Genomic DNA, 26,632 nt, shown 5'->3' with positions numbered 1-26,632 from the left:
CTGCTCCACCAGTGACCGCGGGAAAATGGGGGAACACCTCGGGGCATACTAGGTACCGACATTTGTCAGAGAGCCAAGACAATTCCACACTAGAAAATGCACCACACTTCTGATCTTCTGAAATATTCCCACTCGCAGCCCTAGAGAAACGAGAGCTTGATAATTTCATAATAAGATCATTTTCTTCTTTCCTACTACATACGATCGCAAGCAGCCGCTAATAACAAGCTCGTAGTATTATTGCGGTCAAGACATAAACATTCTTCTCAGAGACAAACTTAATGAATGATATATGAATTTATTTTGAGCTCTCAAGAATCTACAGAAATGTATCTCTTCGTTGTCGTGCAGTAGACCATCGTTCCTGCTTTTTGGCTTTTTCAATGATTCAAAATAAAAACCTTCATTTTTGAATCTCAATATTTGCTTTCAACCTCCATTCCTTGGGTCCTTTCCATGTTTCTGAAAACAGTAAACTGAAAATACAGCCAGGAAGATGATGAATGCAAGTGAGCCGGTAGCAATCGAGGCTAAAAATCCTCCAGAAGGCTCTGGCTCTGGTGCTGGTGGTGATTCATAGACTTTCGGTGGCTCAAGAGCTTAAAATTACTTTGAAATTGACGTAAAATGAATTTTCTATACTTGGGTATTGTTTCACGACTTTGCTCGGGTCATATTTTCCGATTCGAACTCGAGATCTTCGTTGTCTTCAGAAATTGATAAAAAATTTGAAGATGGAAAACTCCGAAGACAATCCTGACTCTGCCCATGGAGTCGACCGTCCGTTCTGCAGGATCTTCTTCATCGTAATCATAATCTTCTTCTGACTGATGAGAGAGAATGTTGATATTTTCATGATGAATGGAATTTCTATTTGCCATCAATCCATTTCTAAGTCGAATTGGCCGGAACATCAGATAACCTGCTTTTTGCGTTCTTACTGTGCCAGTCATGTATCTTAATTTATATAAGTTGGGCTCGTTATATAAATGAGGTACTCTTCCATGTTTCCTTCTTGTTCAGTGAAACGAAATTTGAGCTTGTATTTTTCATCACCAGTTGAAGCAGCGGTGGAGACATCCGATCGTAAGTAAACACGCATGACTAGGAAAGGCTGGAAGTCATTGATACGGATGAAAGGATATGAAAATTTGTACCGTAAAGAGTCCGGCTGACAGGTAATGATTTCAACAACTTATGCTATCTTGCGATAATAAACCGTAATAAATATTGCTTGAATATTCAGGACTAAGCAAGATCCAACTCCAATTTCTACCTTCTCCTTCGGAAACAAAGTCAATAGATGGCGTATGTCGTCCGCAGAAAGAAATATAATTATTGTCATCCTCTGCGACTCTTGGTCCATCAATCAAATCAACTGACTGGTACAAGCAAGTTCCATCCCCATATTCGTCAGGAGTCTTATCAGCTAGGGCCAACGTTTCAAAAGAAAGCTGGACTCGACGACCCATTGGGGCAGTCAGCTCCCACTCGCATTGTTGCTGTCCATGAATTGGCTGAGACCAAAAAGGTGATGTCAATTCTCTCCAATCTGGTCCAGCTTCGAATTTATTTTCCGAACAAGATGTACCTCTGGCAGCTTTAAAGACAATAAAAATCAAAAACACCCTCAGTTCAATCATATTTTTATATTTTTGCTGGAGTCAGAGGAAAGAAACGTCAGCGCGAGCTAGAAAAGGTCAAAAGTGGCGAAGAAGAAGCCGCAACAGGGACCTGAGCAAAATGCCAATCTATCGGATTAGCTCATTGGCTCACTGTGTAAGACTGTGGCTGTTACTAGAACGCGACTTTACAAAAGTTTATTAAAGAGGCACGCGATGGATTTAAGATCGAATTTGATGCTTTTTTGATTTGATGCATTTCTTTCTTCCACGCAAAGAATTGATATGATTTCGAATTCGCGGTCTCCAAGATCCGCTTCTTTAGTCGCTCGTTTTCCCAAATGAAGAAGATCCGGTTGATCATCGAAGGTCATTTCAACTTTTCTACGGTCATCATTGATAAGATTTAAATAGATTGAATAAGATCGACAGACCTTTCCTAGAATGATCTTCGCATTTTGAGGTATTCTTTCGCTAATTGCCTTGAGCTCTGGAAACGCCTTTTTATTTGGTTTCTTCGTCGCAGAAAATAGACAAACAGCTGCTGATGCGTCGCGGCATCGACGAGCAGCTTGGAGTACTAACTCATGATTATCGTCTATCAAACTGACTTCGCTATCCCTTTGTCGAATTTCTCTGTTTTCTAGTCATCATTTACATACCGGTATGTAACCGAGTTCTCAGAAATCTTGTGATTCAATTATGCGAATTCGTCAAATTATCTTCGAATATATTCGAAAATATTAATTTAAATTCATACTTATACAAAAATATACCTAGCTTAATTTGTTTTGACGACTATTTCCTCGTAGCAGGATACAAAGCGTTCAGGTCGAATAGGTTCTCTTTGAATTCAACAATAAGTCCTCCCCGTGTTTCTCCAGATGTCATTTCTGGTGCTAACTTCACGCCAATTTCCTTACACATTGTCATCAAAAAAGTTACGAGTCCGTTTTCAAGCCCATTTCCGAACATGATGATCTTCTTTGGACGGTTGACGAATGTAAGAAGAAATCTATTGTAGGTTCTCGCGAGTAAATTCGGTGGTGATGGTTGATATTTTGAGGCTTTTAAAAAGTCTTCTAGGTTGACATCCGGGCGATCAAGGAATTTTAAGAGGGTGGAGGAAATTGTTGAGCGTTTTTCAAGGTCGTTTTCTTGAATAAAAAGTCATTCTTTCCATGTTTCGATTTCCACTTACCGATTGTTTTCCTGACTGTATTTGCGTGGAGCATCGTTATCCTCCATTGAGGAACAACGCTAACGACTTGATATAAATCTTCAGCCGACAATAAAGCCGCAATTTTAAGTTGGCAATCGAGGGGAATATCTTCTAGCATTTTGAAATCTCTTTTATTTCTCTTTGTTTCTTCCTGCAAATAATGGTGAGAATGAGTAAGATTGCTTGAACAGTCATCAACTACCCTAGAAGCCTTAAGGACACGTCGTCAATAACGACCGACAGTTTTATGAAGCAAAATGTCATCAGGTACAGAAAATACGCCTGGTCTGGGACGGTCTTAATCAGCCAAAGCGTCCCAAACCAGGATTATTTTCGCTCTCGCCTCTAGCGCCACTTTCATATTAAAAAGCACCCCCCAGGCGTGCGCCTTTGATCTTTAAATGGCCCGACCGTCCCAAACCAGGCGTATTTTTGACCGTCCCAGACCAGGATTATTTTCTGTAATCGTTTGTTATTTCACTGGAAGACCCGTTTTTATTCACAGCTCTTATAACACTGATCATAACTTAACTCGATAATCAATTTGTTAGTGATAGATTATCAAACTCTTCATTTGAAACAGACTATTTCTCATCGTTTTAACAACGAGAAAGCCAATTTGATACCTTTAATAAATAATTCATGAAGTTTTACTTATGATTGAGAAAATAATAATTAAAAAATTTAATTATATTGAAATTTTGAAAGTTTGTCAAGGCTTAGAAGGTTTCGAAGTTCAACTTGAATGGCTGAAAATGTCAGTCTGAGAGACTCCTTTCTATATGCCAAGGGAGATCTGTGGGGATTTCAAGTCCGGCAACTTCGACTTGTTGCCCTTCAGCAGGCTTCGCAAAGGTCAGAGATGAGGCAGAGGATCAGCATCGCCATTTCCGGGATGCTGACCGCAGCGATCACTCAGTCACGTACATAATTGTCGAACAACACTTGCTTAGCATTTTTTCTAAGCATGGTCAAGCAGCCTTTTCAACTGGCCAGTAGCCACCACACACTTAGCGCCTCGCTCAGAAGAAAGATCTGCTTTGTTTGGAGTAAATTTTTATAATTATTATTTATGAGCTGAGGAAGTTGAATGAAATCTTTCACTCGACAAGTTACAATTCCTTCAAAGGAATCATAAAACGGGTATTTGTATAAAATAACGCCTTTTATTGAAAGCTTTCCACCAATAATTTGAAAATGGGGCTTATGAAAGAATACCGATTGTGTTATTTTTTTTTAATGATTACTTTCATTTTCATTCGGTTCTTGGGCATTTATGGTACAATAAAATTACGTAGTCGAAAGACTATTTCCACATTTTTTCTTTCAGAAAAATCTATAACTAGAGATCCTGCAGATTGCTTGTTTGCAGTATCAGGTAGCAAGTTAGAACAGGAATAAATCGCCTCGGGCGTGCGCCCCTGCGTGAGATGGTTAAACAAAGGAAGTGTTGCTTTGCGCGATGGTCGGTTAGGGTCACGGTGCTGGTATTTGGCCGTGGTCGAGCTTAGCGTTCATGCGTGTCTATGTGTGTGTGTGCCCAACGGCTGTGTGTGCCCACTGGCTGGACCGTACAATGTCATGGCGCAAAATAAATGAAAATTATGCTGACCATTGCTTCCTCGTTAAAAATGACCACATATTATTTGGACGGCAACGCGCCACAGAGAGAGCCACCACGAACCCCGTAGAGACGAGCAACTACTGTAAAAACTAGAACTCTTTCGCCGACCTGAAGGTAAATAGAAATAAAGTCAAATAAAATACTCAACTAAGTATCTGTATGGTTTCTAATAGAGTTTAGATCAGAAGAGTTTTTAAGACACCATAACAGTTTAAGGGGGAGGTGGTCGAAAAAAATTTTTTTCGATTTTCAAAATTTTGATTATTTTTTTGAATTCTCCATTAAAAAAGAAGCATTTTTGGTCTCCAGCTTTTTTTGATTGGATAAACTTTAACATTGAAAATTTTTGATTTTAGGTCACGAAGTCGAGATTTTTCGGAATTTTAGAAACTGTTTTTTCGCACTAAAACCAACAGAACTTCATTTTTTATTGGAAGATATAGTTTTTTTATCAGGTCAGAATTGTAAATATCTAAAAAATTAGGGTTATTGGCGATTTTTTGGAAAACTTCATTTAAAATAAGTGAAAAATGACCATTTTTAGCAAAAACGACATTTTTAAATCGGCCGTTTCGACCTTAATTATCATAGCAACCCTATTTTTTCTCCACGCGCCCACATCCGTAAGGGTCTATTCTATCATCATATGAGGTTTGATCTTTGAAAAAAAAAATTATTTTGCCCGTAATCTTGGATTGAAGTAGGGTCCACTTTCATAAAGTTTTTCTCAGTTTTTTTCAAAAAAAAAATTTTTTTTCTCCACGCGCCCACATTCTTTCAACGTTTATCTTTAACCCTAGAAAATTTAGAGTTTCTTGTCCCTTTCGGTTTTTTCTCAATCTTGGTTTGAAAAATCTTAATTTTCGACCACCTCCCCCTTAATGATACATATAATTCTATATTTTGAAAATCATAGGTGTAGTGATAAAATGACTGTAACAGAAACCAACCATGTCAAGTGTAGAAAATTTTTATTATGATAAGTTAATCAAAAACCCCTTAATTACAGAAAAACTACAGAAATTCTACGGTCACCGATGACATATTATCGAGTTCAACAAAAAAAAAATTAAGATGGTCAAAGTAACGATAATTAAGCTATCCATTTATCATTTTATTGAGTCTTATTCAGCATTTGTATAAAAGAGACAATACGTTATTAGTTTTATGGTGGTCAGAGAGGAAGTCGCTTGGTAGCTGTCCGAGATTGCCTCTGTCAGCATAAAATCTGGCGAGTTCGCGTTGGGTTGTTTGATTACAATTAAAATACTGAGGAATAAGACAGAACTCGATAGTGACTTTGCCATGGTCAGTGAAGGCGAGACGGCTTCGCAAATGTCCTTCCCTTCCATCGTTTGCGTTCTGACGTCAAATGCCAAGTCGAGTTTGCCGAGGAAATGATTTGAGAGTTTTGCTATCAAAATTTTACCTGGTCAGTGGTTTAGAGCGCCCACTGCGCAAAAACTGTAAATTTGGCGATTACTTGCGGCGTTATTATTGGACTCTCAGACTTTTGGCAATCCTGGCTTTATTTCGAGCTTGTACTTGTAGATGAATTAGTGCGCAATTAGCCCTAGGCGAAGCGGTCAGACACAACCTGCCCCGCGGGCTATTCCCAGATCATCATAAATGTGTCCAGCGAGTTGTAAGTTGTGATTGCGCAACAAATAGAGCGAGTTTTGCACCGATCAGCAGAAAAACTCGACTCATTAGCCACTGACCCCTGTTTTGGCGATCGCGTCTGAACGGCTGCCCACTGGCAATTGTTCTCAGAGTGCCCAAAATGACCAACATCTTCAAGAATACTATTTTAGGCGAACAACAACGCGAGCGCAGATGGAAACCGCACTGTTTCGATGAGTTCAAAAGGTAAGAAAGAGATCAGACTTTTTTACGACCGTGGGATTAATGTACTCTTCCTTGATTTCATGATTAATTTTCTTTTCATTTTTTTCAATAAGAGCTTCTCAATAAATTATTTGTCGGTTATATCATCATCCCTTTTTAGAATAAATTTGTAATTCTTACACAACATAAATCGTGTTACGTAATTTTTCGTTCCCAGTTGAGAATCTGCCGAGTAGATTCTACTAATAAAAGAATCATTTCAACCCCTGCTGATATTTTTGAAGTAAGAATGTAGTCTTTTATACCACTCCTTTCTTCCCATGCTCAATCTTGTCTCCCACTGTCGGTCAGACTTGACACGCGAATCTGAATGAGCGCGGCCGCGCAGACATGAATTCGATCCTTCTTCAACCGGTTGCTATCAGTGATTGTGGATCGCCCGCTCTTTACGGCGCGGGATCCCACGGTATGACAGACAAGTCTGACCGAGCCCGTTTCAATAGATTTTCGTCAATTCAGACATTCTCTTTCTGAATCTATCATTTTCCGGATTATTTGTCTCATGATTATAATTTTTATAATTTTGCGCAAGTCTTTTTCAATTTCAAAATCTGCTAATGTGAGATCTAGATTTTTCTAAGTCGGTTCACTACCGGATTATGCTTCATGGTCCAAAGAATAGGAATAAATGGAAAGTTTTTCCATTTGCTTTGAGTCTCGCAATATCAATTAAAACGTCCATCAACAGTCATTTCTATTTCGAAACGGAAATTTGTCACTGTCGATGTTGAGTTTTTATCTGAAGGCCAGCCTGGTTCGTTTATCTGAGTTGATACGAGATATTGAAGCTTACTGACTCCGGATGTCGATGGCTATACGGCAACCATTACAGTGATTTCGAAGAATATAAACAAATAGTCAGAAAATAAGCTCATTTTCGTTGGCGAGCTCAAGTCGTTGCTTGAACACAGTGAACTCAACTGAACCCAAATCAACTAAGGGTTATCGACAAAAGTATTGTGATCATAAGTCTTCAATTAAAGCAACGGGTTACCGACTGTAGACATGAAACTGTCGCCCATTCCGCCGCGAGTTAGTGACTCAATCTTGAGTCCCCTTTTGCCAATTTCAAGAGATCAAAATGTAAAAAATATTGTTGGCGCTAAATATACATGAATATGGCGCGGAATAGGGCATTTTAAAGGGAGGAGACGTCTGGTGTTGCGACATCGGCTACTTTCAGACCGGCCCATGTCGACAGCGAGCACAAAAGAACAGAAAATCCTGTCGATTCGGCCATTGATAAAAAAAGAAACCAAGATAGATAGATGGATGAAGCTCAGTCGAGAAGTTTTAAAAAACGGGTTTTGAAGAAACCTATTTTTCGAAGAATCAGCGGTAAGAATTTATACCACTCAAGAATTTTATCTTTGGAAACTTTTGAGGTCATTTTTTCTTAAATTTTTGTGAGGGAAGACGTGAAAAGATTGCCTCACGTTTGTGGAGTTTGACGTGCCGACCCGTGCAAAATAATCCAAGGTGAAGAGATTGAAATGTCAGCGGCACTCTGATGCCGGCGGTACGTACCCGCTTGAGTTGGCGTGAATTTCACCTAATTTTCGGCTTTCAGCGGCCAGCTGGACAGGCTAAGCACGATTTGCCAGTCGGATCACTCGAACAACTATCCCACTAGCTCTTTAGAAATCCATTTTTCTAGCATTACGATTCTGGCGTTTATTCCACACAAAATTTGAATCATTCTTTACACTTCTGAAGATGTAATTTTAGCTTACAATTTATAATTACAAGATGGAACAGTTTTTTTGATTTTGACATTCAAGTTACATCGCCGGTTAGAATAAATCTCAGTTTCGCAAGAAAATTGTTTAACTTCTGGCCGGCAAATGACATGTTTTATGGTAGGGCTTGATGAGCTGCTAACATACCGTTATATTACAAGAAAAATGCGGATTTATGTTAAATATTTATGTCTTTTTGAAGAATCCATCAGCAACCCTTACCCTGAAGCTCAATTACCCAACCATTATGCCCAAACCAACCGATTTCTTATGAAAGAAAATAACCGAAAATACTTAACTCTACAATTTACGCCCGAATCATGCGCATAAGCTCTGGCGTCAGTGAAATACATAATTACGCGGATTTTCGCGAGAGCGGTGTTTTTGTTGTCCAGCTGGGCTGGTAGATCCCTAAAGTGGCCGATTGACCTCGCAGGGGCTTCTGCTTTGGGACTGTTTCTTGATTCCTTTCAGCTGACTTGAAATCCGAACGGCTCACGGGGATCAAATCGCAGAAAGAAATTTTTCGATCTTCGTCCCCCATAATTTTCAACCGGGACGCTCATCGGTGCACATCGAGCCTAATGTCATAAATCTATCTTTAAAACTTGGCCAGCGAGATAGAAGTGACTTAGTACCGAATCAAGCGCTCCTTATATAAAGAGCAGTGTCACCTTGGCGTTCGGTTGAAATTTGAGCTGGCCATCTAGCTGGAGAGGGCAGCTGTCTTCTGCTAGAGTCCACTCTTGCGATTTTACAGTGGATTTGTTTCTTTCAGGATTTTTTGCAAGAATAAATTTTCCTTTTTGACTGATTTATTTATTATTCATGGGAGAAAATAGCTCGTCTCATGAAACAGCATTTTTATAGTCGAAATAATTAGGGATTATCATCAGAAAATTCATATTCAAATGATAGAGATAAACGCTAAACTACTTTCATGACGTTTAATCCTCACCCAGAAAAAGTCTTTTTTTCGAAAAAACTTTTCTTAGAAACTGGAACTTTCCTTAGAGAGATAGTCTTATTTGGGAACTTTAAAATACATGAATGAGCCTATTCCTTACTTTAGAATATGAGTAATAATGGTGAATTTTGTCGGTGTTACCAAATGATAGTGAAATGATTCAAGAACTAACAGGTGAACTGGGCCCATTACTGGACCCAACAAGGTGGCGCTCGCGCGGCGAAATTAGGTCGAATCGCCGATGTTTCGCAACGAGGGCGCCTCCTCCGAGCGGCTATCTTCTTCTGGACTTCACGAAGGGTCAATGTTTAATAATCTTTCACAGAATACATATTAAACAAACAAAACATTAAACAACAAATAATCATTATAATTTTCCCGTATCAACGTTTTTCCCCATCAGAAAGCCAGAGATAAGAAGCATTTCCAAATAAAAACAGGTATTTCCAGCGTTGACTAGAATTGTAGTTCCTTGAAAGAACTTTTTAATTTGACTTTTGCACGTTTAAAAGCCGTTCCACAGTGACCCATTGTCTGACGGACACATGTTCAAATGAGAATTGTAGCCCTCATAAGAATTGAACTGTCCGCGTGCCTAGAGCTCTGTTTGCCAGAGTCTGACCATGGCCGCCAAGAGCGGTGTTTGCGCTTCATTGTCGCTTTTTGTAGCCGCAATATCCGCAAACAATGACCTCGTCGAGCTGGAAACAAAAAAAATCTCTCCCCTCTGAACTTGCAGTTGACAAAAGTTTCGTATTCTGAAATCACAATTTCTCTCTAAAGATTCTAGCGCTCTCCTCGCTTGTTGATAAAGAGCGCGGAGAAACAAGTGGGTTTATGAATCTGGCGGAGCACCGAGAAAGTCATGAGAGAAAGTTTTTGTGTGGTAGGAGGAAGAGTTGAATGATTTCGGGAACAGTTGCTTATCGTGAATTTCAGAATTCGAAAAATCTGGTTCGGACGAAGATTTAACCCGAATGCTGTCGATGGTGGCACTACCGAAATCCGGGTAAATACAGTAAATGTAGAAATTTTATGGTTGTTTAATTCTGTAAGCGTCATTTTCGACTGTCACAGAGTCAGCTTATTCATATCCGCCTGATGGCGATCGTAATTTCTTCATATAAATGAATGTTTGTTCCAGAAATTCTATGAAATTACTGACTTTTCTGTAGAGTAATAAAATAACCCTACAAGTTATAACTATTTAGAACCAGTTCTGGAGCACCAGTACAAACAAGCCTTCAACCGTCGATGACGATCGGAAAAGATAAAATCGTCTGTGGATCATGCAATGGCTGTTTTTACATTTCGGAACTTGCTGAGTTTCTAGCAGTAAGAATCGGTCAAAAAGATTTGGCTTGAATCTTTATTTTAAGCACAAACGAAACTGTGGATCTTCTTCTGAAAACGCGAAAAAGGCCGACAACTCAACGGGTTCTTCCAGTGATCTGACGCCTTCGGGCAGCGAAAACCAGTCAGTTTCTTCTCCTCAACCAGGTATTGACCAGATTCTCATCCTCCACAAGGGAGAAGGTTCATTCTCGACACCCAGAGTAGGGGTCGGCCGTAGAGTGCACCGTGCGCAAACTGGCTAGTGATTGTGTCCCATCAAAATTGTTGCACTGGTCATCAAAGGGTCTATCAAAACTATCCCCTCGATAGGCGAATAAAGCCAGCACATCCTGCTGAATCTAGTCACGTGATAAGCGAAAAAACGCCGGTCGAAAAGGTTCTGACGACGAAGCAGAACATGAGATGATATCGTAAAAAGAATAGCTTTTAAAAATGATTTGGTCATTATTTCGAACAGTCGAAATCGCACCGTGAATCATGACAAATAGCTTCTCTTTCGCCATTTTAGATTCATTAATTTTCGTTCGCTCGGCAGCGTGTCCAGCTGGTGAGTGGTTTTATATTTCGCTGAATATATCTCTATTTTTTATGAATAGAGAGGCTTTCAGCATCAAAGTACACGGCGATTGCAGTACTAGCCAGTCTGAAGGGTCCAGGAAGGCGAGATTTCTTGTTTCCCGACTAAGATCGCCTGGAAACATAAGCGAACGAGGAAATCTCCGTCCTGTGTTGGTCACTGACGATCGTGTCTTCTAAAGAAGATCGGGTGACAGTGAAGGACTATTACGGGGCTGAGCGGAGTTCTGAAAAAGAACGATGAGAAAAAAACTACCTTGTCGTTGAAAATCATAAGCTCTTAAGACTGGTTAACATTTTCTTTTTGTAACTGTCTCCTTACTCGTCCACCGAGCTCGTGAAAATCGTAAAAATAAGGTTGGAAGGAATGGGGTATTTTTTGTTCTTTTTTTACAGCCGAAGTCTTAGTCAGAAGTTCTTACTAAGGACAAAATGTCATTTAATTTTTGATACTGTATAGAGTGGTTCTAATACGAACTCTAGTAGACGTAATGGGCGTAGGGCCGGCAATTTGGATCCGAGTGGATCACCGGTCTTTGGTTCAGTGAAGCAGGAATCGGACCCCTTTACGATGACACGGTTTACGGACTACCTGGATCGCCACTGCCAAACTACCAGGGCAGCCAAACAGTTATTCCACTGGATTAGATCTTAGAATGCATCGTTTTCGAAGCTGATTAAGCAGCGTTGCTAAAATTTTTACAACCATTCTATCGATGAAATCGTACTAACATTTGCATACTGTAGGTCGAGAAATTCTTTAAATTATTTAGTCGTATCTAATCGGCTCTTGTCCGATTATTTTATATTCGCTCTTTTCAATATTCAATTGTCACGCCTTGCGATATGAATTGGGCACTAAAATTACCATGTGACAGATCTAAGTGTGCCCAAACGCTGCACATCCTTTGAAAGCGTAATCGAATTACCGAAAGGTGTGAATTAGGAGTGGCTGGAATAATCGATCCAGAATTATTAGAAGGGTTTCTGTCAAGCGGGCTTTTGTCAAATGTCAAAAACTGTGGCCAAGTACAGTTTGCGCGCCGCGCTTGATCTGACAGCGCCATGGTCACACCACCACCATTCGCGGAGATGCCATATGGCCGAGGACATAATGATTTGACACCGAGGGGTGCGGCACTTGCACTTGAGATTTGAACCCGACGCGCTCTTTGAAGACAGTGTAATTGTAAGCGGGAACAGACAGGACAGAGTTCTTATCGAAGAATTGATGATCACTTCAAAGAGAACCTGGAAAGGTTTTTTTTACAAAAATGATGATTCTCGTTATTTATTTTCCAAAAGAAAAAATAGCATCACTGTTATTAGTAAAAGTGGTGCTTTATTTTTACGTTTTCGAACAAGGCAAGAGCTAGGAATCAGGAAAATATGGCGTGAAATACGGAGGATGAGGGCACGGCAATGCTATTTTCCGGTTACTCTGCTCCATCTGGACGGGTGGTGTCAGGTTTAACCCCTCTTGAGCCAAATACTCATGAGAGGGGACGCCACCGCCAGGTGCCGTAATGACCATTTCTGGTCGGCCAATTTTCGGATCTGATTTTCGAGATTTTTCTTCTGACTTTTCAAGGCTGAAAATGACGACGGTCACACAGCTGATAACGCCAAAGCGCTTCCGATAAGCCCTCGCCGCTAGAAAGCGCATACAATAATCGTACACTTCGATGACGATAATAATTTAATTTATATTTTTGTCGCGGTCCAAGAATCTCACGGTTTTTAGCAAGTTTTTGCTTTTCTGATCAATCCATTTTAGCAATAAAAATTGAAGAAGAAGAGTCGATCAAGCTCGAAAAGCTCGAAAATGACAAGGAAGCAAAGTCGCCAATCCAATCTGAACAACAGGAAGAGTCCCAAAATGATGTCACGGTCGACGTAGACGAAGAAAATCCCAATGATGATGAAGACGTAGAGGCTGATGTTGAAGAAGTGTCGACTGATGGCGAAAGATTACAGTTGTCCTCTCCTGTTTTGCGCAACGAGCTCAACTCAGAAGGGGCTCAATCTCGATGCTCAAGATCGGATTCTGATGTAAAGGTTATATTTTATGACTGCTACATACCTTACAGCCTACCGCTTTTAGTTAAACATTTAGTATGCTCCTCATATTCTGAAGGTCCGACTCGGTTTTATAAATGATAAAAATAAATTGAGCATTAAGTTTGTAAATATAGACTTACAATTACCTGAAACACCCTTAAACTCGTCTGACCATGTTTATTATTCACATACGTGCACTATAAAGATGAAAACAATTGCTTTTAGTCTCTCTCATCAGAGAACCAACTGAAGCGTAAATACTCGCACACAATCGCTGATATCATTCCGGACAAGACCGCTCGACGGGACGATTCCTCTTCGGACGTCGAGGAGATCGCTTCCACGCCGCCGAATTCCCGACTAGCGACCAGTTCTTACCCGTGGCCTAATACTGCTTTTCAACCTACTATTCGAGGGCAGAATCTGAATGGTATTCCTGGTTTAGCAGCGCATCAAGCAGTCAACCCAGGACTGATGGAAGCAATAACGCGGGCAAGACAGGGTGTTCCAACTATTCCGTCACAAGTAAACCCCCTTGGCTTGGCTTTACGAGTTCAGCAGCAACTCCAGGCAAACGCTCTCTACAACATGCTCAGACAACAGCATCAAGTGAAGGTTACCCAAACAATTTTAATCATGATGTAAACTTGATTATAGAGTCTTCAAAACCTTCGACAACATCATCCTACTGGAATCAACCCTCGAATAAATGCACCACCACTTCAATTCCCGCCCCCTCAATCTCAAGCTCGCAGGCGACCAAATGGCCACAAGAATGATCGATGCGAATACTGTGGAAAGGTAAGCCAATATTTAATAATTGAGGTTATCCTTTTTTTAACTTCAGGTCTTCAAAAACACGTCAAATTTGACCGTTCATAGAAGGATGCACACAGGAGAGAGGCCCTATAAATGCAAACTATGCGATTACGCTTGCGCACAGGTACTTTAGATATTATTTCGATTCACTTTGCTTAATTACATTTCTATTTCATTCCTAATTGAATTCTTAGAGCTCAAAGCTTACGCGTCACATGAAAACCCATGGTTCGTCACGAGAGCACCAACATAAATGCGAGATCTGTGGCGTTCCCTTTGCTGTTTTCTCGACGCTCGAAAAGCACATGAAAAAGGAACATGCTGACCAGCTCAACGAGCGAATGCATGGGCATTTTCTGACGAGTGCTCAAAATGGAAGCCCTTCGAAATAGACTTTTACCATTTATAAAGTGAGACGTTGGAAGTCTCAAAGCAGAACATACAAAAACCACAAACGCCCATATATATTGAACAAAACAACTACTAGAATCTAGTAACTAGATATCTTTTTCAAAATCGAAAACGATCAACTCACTGTATATTTCTACCAAAACCACCAGATACGTTGTCTTTCTTCAAACTCTCTTCCTTGATATCAATTTTTTCAAAAGTTCAAGAATCCTCCTTTTCAACTATTTCCTTCCTTTTCAAAGCGTAACTAGAAGAATTTTTTAAACAAATCTGCGTTCAAAAACTAAAAATTTCTTATCACCTGTAATTGACAATCGTTTAGCTACGCCACTGCTTCATTTTTTATTCTTACTTTGCTACTGTGTTCATATCCTTTTCTCCATTTTACCATCACTTGATGTTAATAAAGTACAAGAATTTATTATGTAATCTAGCAAATAAGCATGTTGTTCATACTCTTTCTGAACAGGTATTGCAGCATCGCGCCTATATTGAAATTGAATTGTAATAGGTGAGATGCGCTAACCTTCAAAATAGGATTTGAGCAATAGCCATATCTTTTGACAACAGGACAATTCATCCCAGGAAAATCCGCACAATTTATCCTCATATGCGGACAACTTTGAAGCACACATGATTTTGAAACATCTGGCGTCGGTCCAGTGCATTTTCCAATTTCTGAGCACGACACTTGTCTCGTCGAAACTCCGACTCCACACGATACAGAACACTTTAAATTGTCAAAATATCAATTTATGAAATTGTACCTTGCTCCATTGAGAAAAAATCCAGCTAATTGGGCACATAGGTACGTCACAATCCTTTTCTCTATCTGGCCGTGGTTCTGGACAATCACTTCCAGGACGAAAGCGACCACGATGATCAGTCGAAACGCATTTGACAGACCTGTTTGATTTTGCTTGTTGATTTTCAGTCGAACATGTCTTTCATTGGAATATATTCATATATTTTATATTATTCAGTATTGCCGTATTCCGTTCCTGGGAGCATATGGACCACTCTCCAACTTGCCAAAACGGGGCGCAGTTTCGACCACATCTTCGACTTGTCTTTGGTTTCTTATCCGTGCAAAAACTGACATTGTAAGATGAATTATTCAAAAGATGAATGATCTCACCTATCCGCTACTTGCTGCCCTTCTGAAGACAGACAAATTACGGTTCTATATGTTCTTCCGCCGCATTTATCCGAACACTTTTGATCAATTACAATATGGTGCCATTTTTAATCCAAACCTGGCTCCACGGGAAGCGCTGCCATTTATAAGTGCATTCATGTGTGCAGATCTCATGCGTTGCTGGCATTTCACCGAGGCAGAAAGAAGACCGACATTCCACGTGACGGATTCTGACAGACGTTGAGCCGCACTCCGCCGAACAAGAGGACCACTCGGACGTCATCCATGGTGAAGAACAGGGTTGATTCTCGCACTTCTTCATCGTCTCGGGTCTTAATTCATCGCGGCACTTTTCTGGCATGACAGTGGAATCCACTCCGGCCTCAATTTTTAACCAACAGTGCGCCATTCGCGACTTTTTTCGCGGTCACTCTGTCCATTTGTCCCTCCGAGGAACTCTTAGCGACCACTACCTGAAAGCCCTGGCCACAAGACGTCGTACACTCCGACCAACTTGTCGTTTCCCAACGCGGCTCACACTTTTACGCGGTCATTGATTGAGAATTTCAAATAACTGAGACTTTGAAATTTGACCGAATCCGGAGTATCAGCGCAGATTCTTGGCACAATGTCAGGCATCATGTCCAAATTGCAGTTACTGTAATCCGACTCTTTTCCAAACAAATCGACACAGGCTACTTTGGCTGTTGTGATCGATGAGCCACAAGTTGCTGCACAAGGAATTCTCTCAGAGACTTGCCAGTGGTATTTTTCGTGGCGATTTTTATGTTCTGAAATGACGAAAATAAACCGTTTCAAATCATCTCAGAATAAACAACTGGATAGTCTGTCAAACTACAGTCTTTGAGAAATCTGAAATTAAATAATTACCATTCTTATGTCGTCTTCTATGTCTACGACTTTCCATAAGAGCAGTATCTTCCGCAAGTGCAGCGCCACCAAGTGGGCCTTATAAAAAATATCATCGAATGAACTAACTTTTAGATTCAATTGAATCACATTTGTGAGTGTAATTACCTAGCGTAAATTCAGGTATAAAATTATCAAAGAATCCGTCGTCAATTTTTGGAAACGAATACTCCGTTTTATTGAGAGTTTTAAATTCCCACTTCAGTGAAATTCTTCCTTCGTATTTACTCAAGCAGGAAAAATATGCATCAGAATTAATCCAAGTCTTCCAGGAGAGAATTTGACTTTTGTAATTTTGTCGATAAAAAATATTTGTAGAGCTAGCTGAAAATTCCATGCTGTCGAAGAGACTAACACTTCCAGTGGCAGGGCTTGTGAATTCAATCGCTAAATTTGCCGGTGAAACGGTCCCGAAAGGATTTCAACAGAGTCAATCTAGATGTTTAGACTCGCTTAAACCGGCACAAGTGTAGTTAAAATCATCAACAACCTGTAAAAACCTGATTATATTGGTTTGAGTACACGTAATTCTGTTGAAATCCGTATATCAATAAAAAGTCGTAAGACTTCTTGGGCACCGGCGGAATCAACAAGGAGAACTGCTCGCATCCACTCAATATTCTCTCCGAAGATGTAACAAAGCAGGCCGAACGATCACGTGAACGACAAGATCCACAATATCCTTGTTTCTTCTCTTTTGTCAGCTTTCCATCACAGCCGAGGATCATGCATATTCCGGAAATGCATATTCTGTTTTGAGGACTTTCAAAGCTGAAATAAACAAAAAAAGGCAAAAGAAATCAACTCCTGTTTCCCAGATTGCCAAAGTCTATTGCAGGGTGTTCCATCAACTGAAGTCATTGAAACTCGCGAGTCATCATTATTGTCGCAAGAAATTTGACAACTTCCGGATAATCTTGTTCTTTCAAAGCAATCAATAAGTATTTTATTTTGATATTTTCATGAATTGCCTAAACCCTTAACTTTGAAGAGGATTAATACAGAACTCATTTGGCTTCGAAGAAAATTCACAATTTTTTAATCCCAAGCAATATTCGTACTCATTTTGTATATCAGAAGTGCTCTCATCATGGGAGTCTTCCCATTGACGAAATCTTTTAAATTGATATAAAGCCTTTTTCACTAAGAGCATAATATGATGATCATATTGTTAAGTACAATATCCTGTATGTAGGCCCACAAGTTTTCGCGCAAGGACTCCAGCTGCTCCATTCTGCAGATGATTCTCTTAAAAATACTAAGGAAAAATAAAGAATATATATTTCCAGCATATTTTCAAAGAAGATATGTTTGGGTGAAGAGTCGGATAATCCGTGCGAAGTGGGAAAGGTCAAACTCACATCTGCTTCGATAAGTAGATAATAGATATTTTTAGCAGTCAGTTATGGCTTCACTACCGGTTGTAAAGAGCGCAGATTTGTGAAAATTACATAAATATGATCTGTGGATGATTCTAGTGGTATTTTGCACATTCTTCCTCGAGGATATTTTGGAAGGGATTAGAATTAAATCCGTTGACTTGACGCGTGAATTCAAAACTCAAAATTTTCGATATTAAACTTATAGAGAGAAGCTGTTGGCGATTACCCAATATTATTGTTGTCTAGTATACCTTTTGGACCATCGATGGGACCATAAAAGCCGCCTTCCCTTGTGTTCATCGTAATTATTTCATTTTTACAAGTTTCATTTCAAAGCACCTTCGACTTTGATCGTAATTCGGACGCCCCGCCGCATCGTGAAGTTATTCAAAGTCCTTGGCAGTTTTGACCTAGAGATTTTCAAAAGAGAGCAAGAAGGTTATGTTTATATAAAGAAAACTGAATGATAGCCTGAGTAAATCATCAAAAAAGGTTGAGGCTCGAAAATCAAATTTTTCAACTCTATCCCGCTTAGTTTTGAGCCATTACAAAGAAATATGAAGAGGTTGTTGGTATCACTCTTCTTTATACAGTCATTATTGGCTGCAACACAAAAGAGTCCTCGACGAGAATTCTATACCCGGCGACCAAGAAGTGTGAAATGTCAAAGCTCCCGTGGATCTCCAGGTCAAGCGGGAACGCCCGGTATTGCTGGTCCCGCTGGTTTACCAGGGAGTGTTGGCGCTCATGGTCCTGCGGGTCCAACTGGACCTCCTGGTGAACGCGGTTTTCCTGGACCTATGGGGCCAAAAGGTAATGCTGGTCTTCCTGGTAGGCCTGGTTCTCCTGGTCCACCCGGTATTCCAGGTTTGGATGGACAACTTGGATCGCCTGGTCTTCCTGGACGCCCTGGGTGTAACGGAACAAAAGGAGATACTGGCCCTCCCGGACCTCAAGGTGTCCCTGGGTTAAGAGGAGCCACCGGCGCGCCTGGAAATTTTGGAGCAAAGGGAGAGCCCGGAAGTGTAAATGTTGACCTTTCAAAACTCACTGGTCCTCCTGGTCCCCCTGGAACGCCTGGAGCACCTGGCCCTCAAGGATACACTGGAGAATGCGGACCATCTGGTGAGCCTGGTGAACCCGGAGAAAAAGGGAAATCTGGTGAGCCTGGGTTACCTGGAGAGCGTGGTCGACCTGGGCTTAGCGTTAAGGGCCAAAAAGGTGAAAAAGGAATGTCAGCACTTCCAGCGTGGCTAGGTCCAGATCAATTGCTGATGAAAGGTATGAAGGGTGAACCTGGTGATCCTGGACAACCTGGTTTCACAGGAGAGCCTGGTCCCTGTGGACCCAAAGGAGAAAAAGGAGAGACTGGTAGACAGGGTCCTCCTGGATCCAAAATTGGTAAACCTGGCGAGCCAGGAAGAATTGGACCTCCTGGCGAGACTGGTGAGCGCGGCCCACCAGGTGTACCAGGAGAAGATGGAAGAACTGGATCAAAGGGTGAGAAGGGCTCTCCTGGAGGTATCGGAGCTCCCGGTATGCCCGGCAGTCCCGGTTCTCCTGGTGTTTCGGGACGACCTGGCGCTGATGGTCCAGCTGGTGAAAAGGGTACTGCTGGTATGCCCGGACTTCCGGGCGAAGCGGGAAGAAATGGAAAAGATGGTCAGCCTGGTGTACCCGGTGAAGCTGGCCCTCAAGGTCCTTCCGGAGCGAGTATTCCTGGTGCTCCTGGCGCAGCAGGACTACCAGGTCCCCGAGGAAGCCCTGGCCCAAGAGGTGTTGCTGGAGCTCCGGGTACTCCTGGAAAGAATGGTCAGCGAGGAGAAACTATCGTCGGACCAAAAGGAGAACCTGGTCTTCCTGGAGAGAATGGACCTCCTGGAATACCAGGAAACCCTGGAAAACCAGGTTTGGATGGAGCTGATGCGACAATTGACGAAACTGATGTTCGATTCAAAACTGGTTTACCTGGTAATCCTGGAGCTCCTGGCCCAGCTGGCGCTCCTGGTGCTAAAGGAAATACTGGTTTGCCTGGAGTGCCCGGGCAAGATGGAGAATCTTGTGGAGTTTGCAAGCCAGGACCAAAAGGAACTAGTGGTCTCCCTGGTAGAGATGGTCAAGATGGTGAAGCTGGAATGCCTGGACGAACAGGTCGATCTGGTCCGATCGGTAAGCCTGGTCCAGTAGGTCCTGAAGGTAAAGCTGGTACTCCTGGACAACAAGGTCCCCCTGGTGAACCTGGTGAGTGCGGTGATAAAGGTCAACCTGGTGAAGCAATCGTCACTACCATTAAAGGCGCAAAGGGCGAGCCTGGCCTTGATGGAGAGCCTGGTATCCCTGGTGAGAATGGACCAGCAGGTGAACCAGGAAGAAACGGTGAAAATGGACAACCAGGACAAATGGGAGAACCTGGATCACCAGGACGAGATGGTTCTGATGGTCCACGAGGACCTCCCGGCGAGCGAGGAGAAATTGGTCCGCCCGGCGTTCCTGGAGAATCAATCCCTGGACCAGCTGGTCAGAAGGGAGAAAAAGGATCAACTGGTCTTCCTGGTGAACAAGGTCGACGTGGACAGAAAGGAGAATCGGTTGTCGTTGACATGAAGAGCATCATCGGTGCTCCTGGACAACGAGGACCCTCTGGTCCACCAGGTCTTCGTGGCGAAAATGGAAAGCCTGGAGCTGATGGTCTTAATGGTCAAGACGGTCTTCCCGGAGAAACTGGACCCCGAGGTTTACACGGTCCAACCGGACCACCAGGTGACTCAGTTCCTGGACCTCAAGGTCCACAGGGAGAACGTGGTCCTCCTGGGCAAGAAGGTCCTCAAGGTGTCCCTGGAAGGAATGGCGAACAAGGTCCTAAAGGAAATACTGGTCCTCAAGGTCCCAAAGGTGAAGCTGGTAAGTCCACAAGGGGATTACCAGGTGTCCCTGGTAAACCGGGCACTCCTGGAGTACCGGGAGAATCTGGCAAGCCTGGCATGTCTGGACCACCTGGTGAAATGGGTCCTCGCGGTGCTACAGGAAAGCCGGGTGACATCGGGCCTTCTGGTGAACCAGGACAAAAAGGAGCGCCCGGGCAGCCTGGCCAAGCAAAAATTGGATATCCAGGTGCTAAAGGAAACAAAGGTGTTGATGGCATTCCTGGTGAACAAGGGCCGCAAGGTCCTCAAGGTGAGCCTGGCATCAAAGGTGAAACTGTTGTTGGGCCACGTGGTTTGCCAGGAGCTGATGGTCTACCTGGAGAAAACGGTAAACAAGGACCACGAGGTCAGCCTGGACCAATGGGTCCTAGAGGTGCGGCAGGCAAAGATGGGCGAGATGGCGAAACCGGTCCTAAAGGTGAAAGAGGTCATCAGGGTAAAACTGGAAAACCTGGTGCTCCTGGAACTCCCGGGCGCCCTGGCAAAGATGGTATTCCTGGTGAAGATGGTCCCGCTGGTACCAAAGGAGAAGTGGGTCCTCAAGGTGAACAAGGCCAAAAGGGAGAGTGTGGAGAAAAGGGTGCATCTTGGAGAATGGGCGAATCTGATCGTGAAAGAATGCGTGAAATGCTTGGTGCTATTTCCGGACCAAAGGGTGCGAAAGGTGTCCCTGGTGAAGTTGGTCCAAGAGGCGAACCCGGACTTGATGGTGATCAAGGACCTCAAGGCCCTCCTGGCCCAATGGGTCTTCCTGGCTCTCCTGGCCCGCGTGGTGAAGTCGGCAGACCCGGGCCTCAAGGTGAGCAAGGCCCTCAAGGTCCACAAGGAATTCCTGGTGAAGATGGTCCAAAAGGAAACGAAGGCAAGCGAGGAGATATCGGCGAGCCTGGCAGCCCTGGACCAGAAGGACCAATTGGTGTTCCTGGACCGATGGGTCCTCAAGGAAAAACAAGTACTGTGGCGGGACCTAAAGGAAATTCTGGTCTTCCCGGAGAAGATGGAAAGCCTGGTGAGCCCGGCAAGGATGGCAAAGATGGTTATCCAGGTGTTCCTGGTCGAACAGGAGAGCCCGGAAAAGCTGGTAATCCAGGTGACGCTGGTCAACCTGGTGAATCTGGAGCAAAGGGAGAACAGGGTGCTCCAGGACCCCGTGGTCTTGATGGTGAAGTTGGAATTCCTGGTGCAAAAGGAGAGCGTGGTATCGCTGGACCACCCGGAAAAGAAGGTATCAAAGGTCCACAAGGAAGCCCAGGCGAGCAAGGTAGACCGGGAATTCCTGGACCACAAGGTGAAGCTGGAAAACCTGGCGTCGGTATTCCTGGCGAGCATGGAGCAAAAGGAGAAAAGGGTGAACCTGGATTCCCTGGCAAAGATGGAAAGCCTGGTGTTACTCTCAACAAAGGATCTCGAGGTCCACAAGGTCCAAAAGGTGAACCTGGTATGTCGGGACCCCCAGGACCCCAAGGTCTACCTGGAGAGCAACTGAAAGGAGATCAAGGTCCTCCCGGTCGACCTGGTAAGCCAGGTCCTGCGGGACCTGCTGGTCCGTGTGGTGATGCTGGAGAAGCTGGTAATCCTGGTGTTCCTGGCAGATCCGGCGAAAACGGAGCCCCCGGAACTCCCGGCGAGCCTGGTGAACCTGGCAAAAATGGCCCTCCTGGTCCGATGGGACCCGCTGGTCCTGCTGGTGCTGATGGTCTTCCTGGCGCGCCTGGTGCTAATGGACTCCCCGGTGAAACTGGTAAGCCCGGGCAGCCTGGGCAAAAGGGCTCTACTGGACCGAGAGGTTATGATGGACAAGATGGTCTTCCTGGACCTCCTGGGCCTCCTGGCCGAGTTCTGTCATCATCTGGGGATAAATCAACAGGTACCCCTGGCGAAAAAGGAGAGCGCGGTCCTCCCGGACCGATCGGACACCCCGGCGAACCAGGCGAGCCTGGAGAAGATGGAACTGATGGACCTCCCGGTCGAGCTGGTGAGCCTGGAAAACCTGGAATCGACGGGCCTCGTGGTCATGCGGGAAACGTCGCTGGTTTCGTTGTTACTCGTCATAGCCAGAGCACATTTGTTCCAAAATGTCCAGCTGGTTCTATGAAACTCTGGGATGGATACTCTCTTGCGGGAATTCGAACACCAGCTGGCGATGTTGCTCAAGATATGGGTATTTTTTTTATAAAAGTATGTTTATAATTAATGTTATTAATTTTTCAGGAGGAAGTGGTTCTTGTCTTCCAAATGTTTCCTTGGAACCAGCGAAATCTTGCCGAAAGGGTTCTTGCAAGTCAATGACCAAATTCACCTCTTGGCTTGGCATTGGGGATGCTCCACCAAAAGGATCGAATCCAGGTGATTCGGGAAATTTTAGTTCAAAAAATAATAGTTGGTCTAGTTTGTGATGTAAAAGCGTTCATCAGTAGATGCTCTGTTTGCGAAGTCCAGGCTGCTGTCATTACTCTCCATTCTCAAACCGATCAGGTATTTATATTTTTGTCGAAATTTCTTCTACCGGGTTTCTAAGCTCCCTCGATGTCCAAATGGCTGGAACGAAGCATGGATCGGATATAGTTTTGCATCGAATGGCATCCTTAACTCTGAGTCGACTGGTTCATGCATTGAAGACTTCCGGTAATAAAAATAAAAGGATGAGTGAATGCAAGGATATTTTTAGACCAAGTCCGTTGTTGACCTGTGCGACTGATGGTGATTGCTTTGAAGATTCTGCAGACTCTGTTTGGCTAGCCAATGTTTTTTCCGACGACTTCCGGTTAGAAATACTATTGTTGGGTTTATTGTTTATGATTTAAGTGGGCCTCGGCCTGAGGAATTTGAAAGCGGGCAACTTCGGGAGAAAGTGTCTAGATGTGCAGTTTGCGAGCGCTCTGTCGGCACGCCTCTTATTGACTCTTCCGGTACTTCTAGCGACCCGTTTACAATGGACAGCTACAGTAGCTCAGCAAGTAGCGAAAATGGCTCCTACTCTAATACAGGAAGCACGGGATACAGGTGAGCTATTTAATTATTAACGAGCTTCAGAAGGCTCTCTTCAGATCCGATAATGGTGGATTTTTCTTTTCGGATAGTGGAAGCCAAAGCTGAAAAGAAAAGAGAGGCCTACAAACTATCACATGTCTAGGAAGCTAACTAGTAAACTAGTAAATTATCATTTGACTGCACAGAAATTGTATTTACAAGATATTGATTTTAATAAATAAAACAAAAGCTCGCAGTGGTAGTAGATCTATCGTCAGAGAGATATTCATCATATTTGTAAAAGCACTTGGATGAAAATGAAGAATGACTTCGCTAATTGGTATTGATTTTGCTATTCGGAAAGAAATGGAACGAGCATTGATTCGGACAAAGAAGGAATAATGGAGGAGGACAAATGCTTCGCCACCTGTTGTTCACTACAGTAGCAGAGGGGACGATCTGAGAGGACAGATAGTAAAGTCATCGTTTATTTTTTAGCTAAACCTTTAGTTATCTATGATATTTTCATCAGCCGTTAATTAGTTAATTTCTAATTAGAGCTCGAAAGTACTACTCGTCATAAAAATTGAGAGCGAATCAATCTGTCTTAATCACTCTTTAATGAATGCCATTTACTAAACTCTCCCCAGGGGATTTCCAACACAGCTTTATCAGAAGGTAAGTGAATTCATCCTTCGCGTCCGTGCTCAACGCGCAAACTCTTTCTGTCATAAGTTAATTTAGAAGACGGGAGTAGACGCGCTCGTCGATTTCATTTAGCTCTCCGGCCAGCGAGCGAAAATAAGTAGCGACTTACTCAGTCGCGTTGAGAGGCAACTGTAATCGCTGGCAATTATTATTGAACGAGAATTTTTCAAAAGAGAAGGTGAAATGAGCTTGAAACTTTTTCTTTTCGCTGTTGGAACTTTGGCGCAAACTGAAATTGGAAGCAGAGTTGAACCTCCGGATTATGTTGTGACTTGCGAGTGTTCACTTAACTCGGCAGTAAATCAATTTACAGGAAGAGTTGATATCAACAAAACAGCTGGATGTCCCTATCCAAGGTAAAATAATAGACCCTCTTTATCTCTGATCAAAGGTAACGGCGGATTACTCACTTTTTCAACCTCTTTTTCAGAAAAGAAGAACTCGAAGAACTCTACCCGGACCCAATTAAACGTTCCTTCAAAGCGTACACCTCGTTCTACAACAAAACGGAAGATAAATATTACTGTAAAGTCCGCGCCGGCCACTGCATCGACATCGCCCACTGGCAACCTAGAGATGAAGATCTCAACGAAGAAGGCTATCCTTGCCACGAGAGGAAATGCGCAAAGAAGCTTTACACGATGAAAGGCTGTGTAGAATTCAACCAAACAAATCCAGTTCGAGATTCGACGACGAAATTTCGACCGAGCTCTTGCAGGTAAAGGTTATTCTAGCGATTCATTCAAAAAGTGTTCCTAAGCGGTCAATACGGAGAGGATGAAAAACGAAAAAACGGCAGCTTCACATTGAAAATAACCGGCATCGCGCACGTCCCGCTTATTTCAGGTTTGATGCTTTCGAAAGAAGTAGCTGTTAATATTCATTGATTCCAGGATGCAACCCAATCTGTACGGGAAAAGATTTGATCGACAAAAACGAAGATCTAAAAAAGTTTGCTTGCAAGACTGGCTGCTCATTCTCAAGAGTTTATTGCTGCGCTGATGATAAGTGTAATACTGATCTTGCGAAGAACTACACGCCCTACGAGGGATTTCTCTACGAGGAATGGCAGGGTAGGAATTTTTCGAGGTTTCATTATGAAAATTATGGTAATTTTTAGATCAGTTGGAGGAATCTATCAGAACAAAACGATCTCAAGCGTTCAACAGCACGAGTGACTCTTCGATAATAAAAGTAAAAACATATTTATATGCTCTTGTTGTTCTCTGCACCCTTCTTTGAAAGAAAATACATTGGTGTAAATACCTTTTTGTAAATATATCTTTTTTTAGCTATTTTATAAGTTTGCAAATGAAATTTTTCTGATCACTTTAACCGAATTCGTTAAGCGAATGATTTTTTTATAAATTATAATTTATCGTTTTTATTTGAGTTTTGTCAGTTAAAAACTTTTTGGAAGTTTTGATAAATTCTAATCATTTGAAAGTGTTCATTTTTGTTGATTGCCGCTCTGTTTGTCAGCTCGCAGTACATCAGACTTTCCAACTTGGTCATTTTCTTTTGAAAATTGGCAACAGCATTTTCGCATATTTTAATATTCTCCCACTCCTTCACTATGAGTAGGGCCCAGCCGCAAAAAATGGCCAACTCGAAATCGCTGTTTTTTTCAAAATCTGTCATGATAGGATGATAGAGCAGCTCAAGCTGAACAACTTTTATATTGAAGACTTTTTGAAAAACCTTTGTTGTGTGACCGGAAATGACCTGCAAAAGTCCGAAAATCGCACCAAAATCGGTTTTTTGGCCTGCGCAAGGTGTGCGCATCGGAAAAGTGTCTTTTTTTTTCTTCTTTATGAATAGCTCAGGCTCTGAGCTATCTGTAGGTACCAAAAAAAAATGGTCTTGGTACCCATTTTTTCTTAGTAAAGACTGTCGGAAAGTACCGGAAACCAGCGAAAAATGGCAAAAATGCCGGAAATTAAGGATAGGCTTCTAACTACTACATCCTTTTCGTCCTCGACGTTTAAAAACACTTAAGGTCAACTTCGGCCACTTTGTGCCGGAGGACCTCCCGGAGGACCCCTCTGCTGGAAGACAAGCTGCTGGAAGACCAGTATTTAAAAATAAAGACACAAACAAAATATAAAGCCTGGATTGGCTGGTGATTGCCGTATTCGGCCACTTGATGCCGGAGGACCTCCTGGAGGACCCCTCTGCTGGAAGACAAGGTGCTGGAAGACCATTATTAAAGAAGAAAGATACAAATAAAATATAAAGCCTGGAATGGCTCGTTATTGCCCTAATCGGCCAATTG

The 26,632-nt window shown here is 42.6% G+C and overlaps 4 protein-coding genes across 8 annotated transcripts in view; 3 read left to right on the top strand and 1 right to left on the bottom strand.

Moving 5' to 3' along the window:
- The window catches only part of LOC145710840 (uncharacterized), a 40,808-nt gene that overhangs the window by 7,012 nt on the left and 7,164 nt on the right, over positions 1-26,632 (bottom strand). The window lies entirely within an intron of this gene.
- Positions 4,381-14,734, top strand: LOC145707991 (uncharacterized). Of its 5 annotated transcripts, XM_081785619.1 has the most exons (10): positions 4,381-4,582; positions 6,283-6,337; positions 10,022-10,091; positions 10,294-10,417; positions 10,462-10,582; positions 12,792-13,072; positions 13,301-13,690; positions 13,733-13,876; positions 13,923-14,018; positions 14,089-14,734. In XM_081785619.1, the coding sequence occupies exons 2-10, from the start codon at positions 6,325-6,327 to the stop codon at positions 14,284-14,286; spliced, it is 1,437 nt and encodes a 478-aa protein (XP_081641745.1). In that variant the 5' UTR covers positions 4,381-4,582; positions 6,283-6,324; the 3' UTR covers positions 14,287-14,734. The 5 variants fall into 5 exon arrangements, with proteins under 5 accessions (XP_081641745.1, XP_081641730.1, XP_081641723.1 ...); XM_081785604.1 differs by lacking the exons at positions 4,381-4,582; positions 6,283-6,337 and adding an exon at positions 7,427-7,714 and having other exon boundaries at positions 12,792-13,066; XM_081785597.1 differs by lacking the exons at positions 4,381-4,582; positions 6,283-6,337 and adding an exon at positions 7,429-7,714.
- Positions 17,963-23,898, top strand: LOC145695731 (uncharacterized). Its single transcript, XM_081772740.1, has 8 exons — positions 17,963-18,247; positions 18,309-22,840; positions 22,891-23,025; positions 23,069-23,154; positions 23,198-23,304; positions 23,348-23,443; positions 23,485-23,682; positions 23,727-23,898. Exons 2-8 carry the CDS (start codon positions 18,313-18,315, stop codon positions 23,773-23,775), a joined length of 5,199 nt encoding a protein of 1,732 aa, XP_081628866.1. The 5' UTR covers positions 17,963-18,247; positions 18,309-18,312; the 3' UTR covers positions 23,776-23,898.
- On the top strand, positions 24,340-25,610 carry LOC145710806 (uncharacterized). Its single transcript, XM_081788515.1, has 5 exons — positions 24,340-24,713; positions 24,788-25,075; positions 25,118-25,203; positions 25,251-25,430; positions 25,478-25,610. The coding sequence occupies exons 1-5, from the start codon at positions 24,541-24,543 to the stop codon at positions 25,597-25,599; spliced, it is 849 nt and encodes a 282-aa protein (XP_081644641.1). The 5' UTR covers positions 24,340-24,540; the 3' UTR covers positions 25,600-25,610.

The sequence above is a fragment of the Oikopleura dioica genome, chromosome 1 (assembly GCF_907165135.1).
Source record: "Oikopleura dioica chromosome 1, OKI2018_I68_1.0, whole genome shotgun sequence".
NCBI classification, from domain to species: Eukaryota; Metazoa; Chordata; class Appendicularia; order Copelata; family Oikopleuridae; genus Oikopleura; species Oikopleura dioica.
Note: the sequence above shows the minus strand (reverse complement) of the source record. Positions and strands in the feature narration are given on the sequence as shown.

Bases quoted from the DNA above. Each gene is read 5' to 3' on its own strand.
- LOC145710806 (XM_081788515.1), top strand. From the start codon at position 24,541: ATGAGCTTGAAACTTTTTCTTTTCGCTGTTGGAACTTTGGCGCAAACT. The intron at 24,714-24,787 runs GTAAAATAATAG...CCTCTTTTTCAG, and splicing joins GCTGGATGTCCCTATCCAAG to AAAAGAAGAACTCGAAGAAC. The intron at 25,431-25,477 runs GTAGGAATTTTT...GGTAATTTTTAG, and splicing joins TCTCTACGAGGAATGGCAGG to ATCAGTTGGAGGAATCTATC.
- LOC145695731 (XM_081772740.1), top strand. From the start codon at position 18,313: ATGAAGAGGTTGTTGGTATCACTCTTCTTTATACAGTCATTATTGGCT. The intron at 22,841-22,890 runs GTATTTTTTTTA...TTAATTTTTCAG, and splicing joins CGATGTTGCTCAAGATATGG to GAGGAAGTGGTTCTTGTCTT. The intron at 23,155-23,197 runs GTATTTATATTT...CGGGTTTCTAAG, and splicing joins TCCATTCTCAAACCGATCAG to CTCCCTCGATGTCCAAATGG.
- LOC145707991 (XM_081785597.1), top strand. From the start codon at position 7,645: ATGGATGAAGCTCAGTCGAGAAGTTTTAAAAAACGGGTTTTGAAGAAA. The intron at 7,715-10,021 runs GTAAGAATTTAT...CGTGAATTTCAG, and splicing joins TATTTTTCGAAGAATCAGCG to AATTCGAAAAATCTGGTTCG. The intron at 10,418-10,461 runs GTAAGAATCGGT...CTTTATTTTAAG, and splicing joins AACTTGCTGAGTTTCTAGCA to CACAAACGAAACTGTGGATC.